The 7,709-nt window shown below is 55.3% G+C and overlaps 4 protein-coding genes across 4 annotated transcripts; 2 read left to right on the top strand and 2 right to left on the bottom strand.

The window, feature by feature from the left end:
- Window positions 1–235: 235 nt before the first annotated feature.
- Window positions 236–862, bottom strand: DSM5745_05967 (uncharacterized protein; the record flags this gene model as incomplete). Its single annotated transcript, XM_026747983.1, has 1 exon — window positions 236–862. The coding sequence occupies one exon, from the start codon at window positions 860–862 to the stop codon at window positions 236–238; it is 627 nt and encodes a 208-aa protein (XP_026603815.1).
- Window positions 863–1,824: 962 nt separating this feature from the next.
- On the top strand, window positions 1,825–2,490 carry DSM5745_05966 (uncharacterized protein; the record flags this gene model as incomplete). Its single annotated transcript, XM_026747982.1, has 1 exon — window positions 1,825–2,490. One exon carries the CDS (start codon window positions 1,825–1,827, stop codon window positions 2,488–2,490), a length of 666 nt encoding a protein of 221 aa, XP_026603814.1.
- A 331-nt stretch (window positions 2,491–2,821) lies between these two features.
- On the top strand, window positions 2,822–4,423 carry DSM5745_05965 (putative extracelular serine carboxypeptidase; the record flags this gene model as incomplete). Its single annotated transcript, XM_026747981.1, has 1 exon — window positions 2,822–4,423. One exon carries the CDS (start codon window positions 2,822–2,824, stop codon window positions 4,421–4,423), a length of 1,602 nt encoding a protein of 533 aa, XP_026603813.1.
- Window positions 4,424–4,846: 423 nt separating this feature from the next.
- Window positions 4,847–7,454, bottom strand: DSM5745_05964 (cellobiose dehydrogenase; the record flags this gene model as incomplete). Its single annotated transcript, XM_026747980.1, has 4 exons — window positions 4,847–5,457; window positions 5,540–5,633; window positions 5,701–5,825; window positions 5,873–7,454. The coding sequence occupies 4 exons, from the start codon at window positions 7,452–7,454 to the stop codon at window positions 4,847–4,849; spliced, it is 2,412 nt and encodes an 803-aa protein (XP_026603812.1).
- Window positions 7,455–7,709: the final 255 nt, after the last annotated feature.

Below are 7,709 nucleotides of genomic sequence, written 5' to 3'. Positions count from 1 at the left end.
GAAGCGTTGTTGGACAATCCGAAACTACAATCGTCACAACGGCATACAGGCAGAGCATACCTATCTCATGCCATACGGCTTACCTGTTCAGAGGGCCATTAGGCTCACTGGCAATTTGGATATACCTAGCGCATAGAAACGCTAAACTGAACCAATCAATCAACAAGAAGAAATGACTTTTATTCAACAATATAATCCAATAACCCAGCGACAGTTCTATCATAATATTCAAAAATCACCGAAACCCAAGCGCCCCCCTCGTCCCATCCCCCTCATCCCGCGCATACAGAATCTCAACCTGACACCCCCCATCCCCAAGCTCATACTCCTCCTCGACCTCCTCCTCCGTCAACGGCATCCGATACATCCTCTCTCCCTCCTCAACAACCGGAGCCGCAAGCACAATAGGCACCTGCATCCGCTGCACGCTAACAACGCGTCCAACGCCCCAAAGCAGATCCCCGCCCGCCATATCACTCCACCACACGCCGATCCCGATGCCACCGGGCACAGGCGGGACAACGCTTGCCGCGTGCCCGAACGCGCCTGTTTCCAGGTCCGTCATGCGCACGGGGTGGAATGTTGAGGCGGGGTGGGAGGGCGTTGGCTCGATGAGGGTTAGGCTGGGGATTGTGAGGACGCCGAGGAGGGTTCCTGTTGCGAAAGACATTTGGCCGATCTCTGAAATTGCGAGGCCGGGTTGGGCTGTGGGGTTTCCTGATGGGGGGATGTGCAGGGGTTGGTTGGCACGGGGATGGGGACTAGGGCTTGGGCTGATGGACATGGGGCGGGAGCCTGTGGAGGGAGTGGGTGGCAGGGGGCTCACGAGGCCGTCGAAGGGGCGGTGGTTGGTGGCGGACATTTTTTATTCTGATTTGATCTCGTTGAGGGTGTCTATGTGGTGTCTGCTGACAGGAAGAAGGTATAGTTGTTGGATGGAATGCTATCAATTCGGTAGCTGGACGGTTGGTGGGAACAAGACTATTTTATGGTCTTTGAGTCTTTGATATCAGGCATCTCTTTGAATAGTTCTTGTTTTGTCTCTTTCTTTCGTCGAATGGCCATTGGATAAGAGCGTTTTTCTATAAGGCTGGATTTCATTGTTCCGCAACATGATCTCGATAAAGGGCTTGAGCGCCATCAACTTGAAATAAAGGGCAAAAGACCATAATGATAGTTCAGTGACAAAGAGCGTTGTCTGCTGCAGATCTACACTGCCCATTTACAAACGGCTTCTGGTATTGCATTAGATAAAATACAACATTAGACAATAGATGGCTGATCAGTGATCGGGCCTATGGCCTATGGTACCTATCTTACTCTGACTCCAAATGCCACCATGGGTGTTCCAAGAATAACCGCCTTGACGTTGGGAAGTCCTGTTCTTTGTTTGAGACTGTTAACAAGGAAGGAGGGCATCTCACGCATGTGAATTGTCTGCATAATACTCATTCTTTCAAACTTTACTCCAAAGAAACAATGCCGCAGACGTATCGCTCCTGCATTGTGTTTAGGGCATACAAGAAGACAACAAAAGAGACACAGCCTTAGTAGACAAAGGGTTGTTGCAGATGGACAGAACAAGAACAACTACATCGCTACAAACACAAAAAGACAAAGAACCTAACAAAGCAATTGCAAAGTTGCATACCCTACTCACCATGCATCTCGAGAGGTATAAGTACAGCCATGCCATCCGATCAATTCGAAAACCATCAGCCTGCCTTTCCTCAACGGTATACACAGTACCACTACAGCTAAAGACAGACACCCTATCTACTTACCAAAACCAAACTAACAGTTCCCACTCACCAAGTTGCCAAAATGGGTCTCAAGTACGATATCGACGAGATAAAAGCCCGCCAGGACAGGCAGCGAGCCATCAGCCCCGGCCCGCGCCGGTTCATCCCAACAACAGTCCACGCAGAGGACGTGGAATCCCCCACGAGCCCGCCTCCCAGCCCTAACGAGGCCCCCATCACAGCCCCCAGCCAGGAAGACGGGTACCCCGCATCCCCGGACTTCGCAGCCCTAGCGCAGGAACAGCCGCTTGCAGCCCCAGACTTCGACCTCGAGCGCCAGCACCCCTACGGCTTAGACCCCGTAACAGGCGCGCAGCTCGGCCTGAACCCGCCCCTCATCTTCCCCGACCCTCCGCTCCCCCCATTCGGCGCCCAGGCCGTGGGCATCTCACTGACGGGCCAGGGCGCCGTGTACGGTGCGACCGGCCGCGTGGTGGGCCACCTGCCCCTGCCGGTTGTCGTGCAGGTTGTGCCCGAGCGGCCGGCGGAGAGCTGGCGGTTTGAGCGGATGGGTGAGGAGGATGTGAGGAGCTTGATGGCCGAGTCGAGGCGCATTGTAATGCAGGGGATTCCGGAGGTGGGGGCGGTTACGCGGGGATGGTGGGCGAATATGGGGGGGTTGTGGGTGGGCGAGGGGAGGGTTGTGAGGGTTTGGCATAATGTGCAGATGCTGTTTGTGGATATGTAAGTGATGTTTTTCTTTCTATTGTGATCACAAGTTTTGTTTGGTTATAATGTTTTAGTTGTTATTACTGGAAAATGAAAATAAAGAAAAAGATCCTTTGGATCGTTGCTTAAGCAAGATTGTCTGTCTATTGTAGTACCCATCGTAGGTAGGCTTATACGCAGCTTCAGCCCTAACTTGTTTATCTTCCTTATCTCTTATCAACAAACGATAGTCGCAAGCGATGTAACACAAGCACCGCCGATCCTCAACCAATGCAAGCCAAGCTATATAAGCCCCGTCCCCCTCATTTACTGCATCTTCTCCAACCTTACCCCGAGGTCTCATTTCGACCATGCGTGTCCCTCTACTCTCCCTCTCTCTCCTTACGGGAACCACCTTGGCAGCCACATACAAAGCCCACAACTTCTCAACCCCCATCGACCACTTCCACAACGAAACCCGCTACGCACCACACACAAACCACACATTCAACCTGCGCTACTGGTTCGACGCCGACCACTACGAACCCGGCGGGCCCGTGTTCGTCATCGCCGCCGGCGAAACAAACGGCGAGGACCGCTTCGAGTTCCTGTCAAATGGAATCGTAACCCAGCTCGCAGCGACATACCACGGTCTCGGCGTGATCCTCGAGCACCGCTACTACGGCGAGAGTTACCCGTTCCCCGGCGATGACGTGAGCGTTGAGGATCTGCGCTTCCTCAGCACGGAGCAGAGTCTAGCGGACTACGCGTATTTCGCTCAGAACGTTGTCTTCCCGGGACTGGAAGAGTTTGATCTTACAGCCCCCAATACGCCGTGGATTGCGTATGGGGGGTCGTATGCCGGTGCGCAGGTTGCGTTCATGCGCAAGCTGTACCCCGATATCTTCCACGGCGCCGTATCGAGTTCTGGCGTCACGGCTGCGATTGTCGACTACTGGAAGTACTATGAGCCGATTCGGAATTATGGGCCGGTGGAGTGTATAGAGGCTATTCAAACACTTACCGATATCATTGATAGAATTCTAATAGACCACCCGGAGAACAAAACATTGCACAGCCAGCTGAAGAGCGCGTTCGGTGTTGAGTCAGACACCGATAACAAGGACTTCGTCAACGGCCTCTCCACTCCGCTGGGGACCTTCCAATCCAGGAACTGGGATCCGGCGGTCGGGAGCTACGAGTTCAGACACTACTGCGATAACATCACGGCCCCGGACCCAGTGTACCCCGTTACCAATGGCACGGCCAGCTTGCCGGGGCTGCTGAAGGCCGCGGGGTACAACGCAAGTGACACGGCGCTGCTTGCATCGCTGCGGAATTACATCGGGTACATGAACCCTCCGTCCTCGTCGTCTTCAACCGAATCCAAAGACGAAGACGAGGACAAGAACGAGGACGAGGACGAGCCCACTGGAAACGAGAGGCTTCCCAAATCCGATGGCACAAGCTGGAACTACCAAGTCTGCACAGAATGGGGGTACTTCATGCCGGGCTCCTCGGTGCCCCCACACATAAAACCGCTGATATCCCGACTCATCGACCTAAACTACACGTCCTCGTTCTGCAACTCAATCTACGGCATAAGCACGCCCCCGAATATCACGCTCATAAACCAGCACGGCGGCTTCAACTTCTCGTACCCCCGCGTCGCGATCATCGGCGGCACAGCGGACCCCTGGCGCGACGCAACGCCGCATGCTGAGGGCCTGCCAGGGCGGAAATCAACCGATGCAGAGCCGTTTATGCTGATTGATGTGCCTGCTGAGAGGGTGTGGGATGGGATACGCGGGGCCGTGCACCATTGGGATCAGAATGGGGTGAGTAGCAACCAGACGGGTGTTGAGGTGCCTGTTGAGATTGTGGCGGCGCAGAGCGAGATTGTGAGGTTTGTGGGGGTTTGGCTTGGGGAGGATGAGGAGGAGACCTTGAGTGGGAGTGCGGAGGATTTGTGATTTATTTAGGTATGTGATTCGCCTATGGTTTGAGAGGAGTAGAAGGATGCGTCGCATCCAAGATCAGAGCAGCTACGAGGAAGCGACTAGATAGCGAGATTCATACTCTACGTATACTTCCTGCATATGACAAACATCACGTACCTTGCTTTTTGTGTTGGGAGCGATCGGCTATATATGGATCTTCTAGGTACATGCTTTCTGGGACCTGCACTCTTTGAGTATACTGTGGTGAAGGGCGAAAAAGAGAAAGACTGAGTTTAAATAGTAGGGAGGACACCCCTACAGGGTAGGGAATTGAATTTCAGGAAATCAAAGGAAGAATAAATGAATTGATGATATAACAAGAATAGAAGTCTATAACACACCATCCCAACCACGTAAACAACCATCCCCCCCAAACCCCTGAACTGGCATAGGTATCTACCCCTGCAACGCAAGGATCCTCTCCGCCGCCCTCTCCGCAACAACCGTAATATAAGCCGACGGATTCGTACTAATCATGCCGGGGAAGATACTCGCATCGACCACAAACAAGTTGTCCATGCCATAGACCTTCGTATCCAGATCGACAACAGCATCGCCACCATCGCGCCCATCATCGGATCCCATCTTGCACGATCCCATCCAGTGGTTACTCCCGCGCCCGGTCTTCGCAATCCCCTTCACATGCTCGGACATGCTCACATTAGCGGTGGGATACGCCCACGTGAGTCCCTGGATCGTGTTTAAGGACTGGCGCAGCCTCTCGAAGCCCGCGATCACAGCGTCCTGGTCGTGCTCGTCCTGCAGCCAGGGGAGTGTGCTGACAACGGTATTCAGCGCAGACGTGATGCTCAGTTTCCCGCGGGAGGTCTGGCCGCGCCCGACGTACTGGCTGATGGAGATCGTGTGCCCGTCCGCGATGTTGTGGGCGCCTTCGACGCGCGCTTGGTATTGCAGTTGGCGCGTGATGTTGTCGGAGCCGGTTACCATGTCGAAGAAGACGGGGTTTACGTTGGGGGCGGATTGCGCGAGGGGGCCGGTGCGGTTTACTACACACAACAAATATTGTTAGTATGCGGAAATCTAGGGTTGGTGGATGGGATGGGTGGGAAGGGAAGGGGATGGACGGACCCAGGTAGCTCTGCGCGTCGGCGGCGATGGGGTCCTTGTAGGCGCCGTAGAAGTCGTAGAAGACGATGTCGGGGTGTTGGACGACGATTTCGGTCTACGAACATATAGTTAGCATGTCTTGGTGGTAATGGTTATTGAGCGCAATGTGGGAGGATGCTCACGTTAGGGTGATCCATCAGGTTCTCGCCAACAGGCAGGTTGATCCACTGGTCTTCGGAAATGAAGTCCTGTCCGTCGGACGAGGAGGCGTTGACGATGGCGAGCTGCTCCTCGGGGCCGATTCCACCTGCACACATCAGTACTCTATCTCAACCTCCAGGAAACGGGACTTACTGCGGAACAGAATCTTCGGCGTGCCAAACGCGCCGGCGCTCAGAATCACACGGCCTCCCTCAGCCAGCTGCAGACTTCCCTCGTAACCGCCATCGTTGAACGGCTCGAGTTCAACGCCAGTTACAGTGGATCCCTCACGCACAACGCGCTTCACGACGGTGTTCACCCAGAAGTCGAAGTTGGGTCGGTTATACGCATCGAGCAGGTACGTCGCCATCGGCCCGTTGCGCTGGCCATGGCTGAACATGTACGGGCTGTACCCGACGGTCTTGTACTTGGCCTCGGGCTCATCGTTGAAGGTGGTGCCCTTCCAGCCAGAGGCGAGAAGACCGTTCATGATAACGCTGGGACCCTCGGCGAGGTACAGCCGGTTGTCGGTGGAGGGGGTAATGGTTCCCGGAATACGAGTGAAGACTTTGGAGACAGAATCCTTGACGTCGTCGTACTTCCATGTCTCGGGGAACGACTCGTCGAAGTCCCGGCTGTACGGCTTCCACCAGAGACCCGAGTTCACGGCCGTTCCGCCACCAACGAGACAGCCTGCCATCTGGTCGTTGTCGGGACAGGCGATGCCATCGCTGTTCTTCCAGATCTCGTTGCAGAGGCCAGGGACGTCGAATCTCGTCAGGTCAGTCCCGTTCAGCCAGTCGGGCTTCATGGTGCCGTTCCACAGGCCGATGGAGGGCGGTCCCTTCTCGATAAGGAGCGTCTTTGCGCCGGTCGCGCTGAGCCGGTCGGCGAGGACCATTCCTGCGGGTCCGGAGCCGACGATGATGTAGTCGTATGTAACATTCGCAGGGACAGGAACGCCAATCGTGGTATCGGTGTCGGTGCCGTTGCCGGGGGTTGTGCTGTTGCCACTGCCACTACCAGAGGAGCCACAGGTACCATCGACAACGTTCGTCGCAAGCGCAGCCCAAGTCTCGTAGTTCGAAGTAGCAGCCTTAGCATTCAGCTGGCCAACCCAGATCCCCTGAGCCTCGTGCTGGACAAGCGAAAAGTCATCAGGACAGTCAGCGTTGGTGGGCGACTCCTCGCCCTGCGCCCAGGCAAGGATAAGCTGGCCGGCGCTCGTAGTCGCAGAGCCAGAAACACCCTCGTGGTCCCAGCGCAGACACTCCTGGCAGCGGAAGATAACCTCGAACTTATCATTCGACACCGTCGACGAGATCTGGGTCAGTGTTGCATTACCGGAATAAACAGAGGGCATGGCATATCCAGACGAGAACCGGAAAGACGTCAGCACGGTGTCGTCCTGCGCATACGCCACCAGCAGCAGGTTACTGTTCATCGACGAGCCCATGGACAGGCCGCACCAGCCGGTGAACTGCGTTGTGGCCGACGAGCTGCAGGACAGGTACCCGATGAACTCGGTGGCGTCGGTATCGAGGGCATCCTCGGGGAGGGCGACGCCGAAGGTGAATCCGGCGGAGGAGGAGCTGGCGTCGACAGACCAGGTGTCGAAGACGATGCCCGTGTCGGCGTCGGTGTAGACGGTCGGATCGCCGGACTGGGCGAGGACGGGCTGCAGGGCGGAACTGGCTGCCACCAGGGCAGCGAAGGAGCGAAGGAATGAATACATTGGAATGAATGAATGACTGTAAAGAAAGAAAAGGAGGGGAGGTCGTCACCAGGACGAGCCGAGAAGCGAACTGCAAGTTGGGCAGGCAATTGCAGAACTGTTTGGAATGCTGGGGGTGAGGGAATATATAGCCTAGACAGCTGGGCCAAACCCACAGCAAATGAAACGCCCTCAATTAAGCATCGCACAGCCTGATGCCGACAGGGAAACAATCCCGTCAGATATTAACAACATGAACGAAAGCAAGGCGAGGAT

The sequence above is a fragment of the Aspergillus mulundensis genome (assembly GCF_003369625.1).
Source record: "Aspergillus mulundensis strain DSM 5745 chromosome Unknown scaffold_5, whole genome shotgun sequence".
Lineage (NCBI taxonomy): Eukaryota > Fungi > Ascomycota > Eurotiomycetes > Eurotiales > Aspergillaceae > Aspergillus > Aspergillus mulundensis.
Note: the sequence above shows the minus strand (reverse complement) of the source record. Positions and strands in the feature narration are given on the sequence as shown.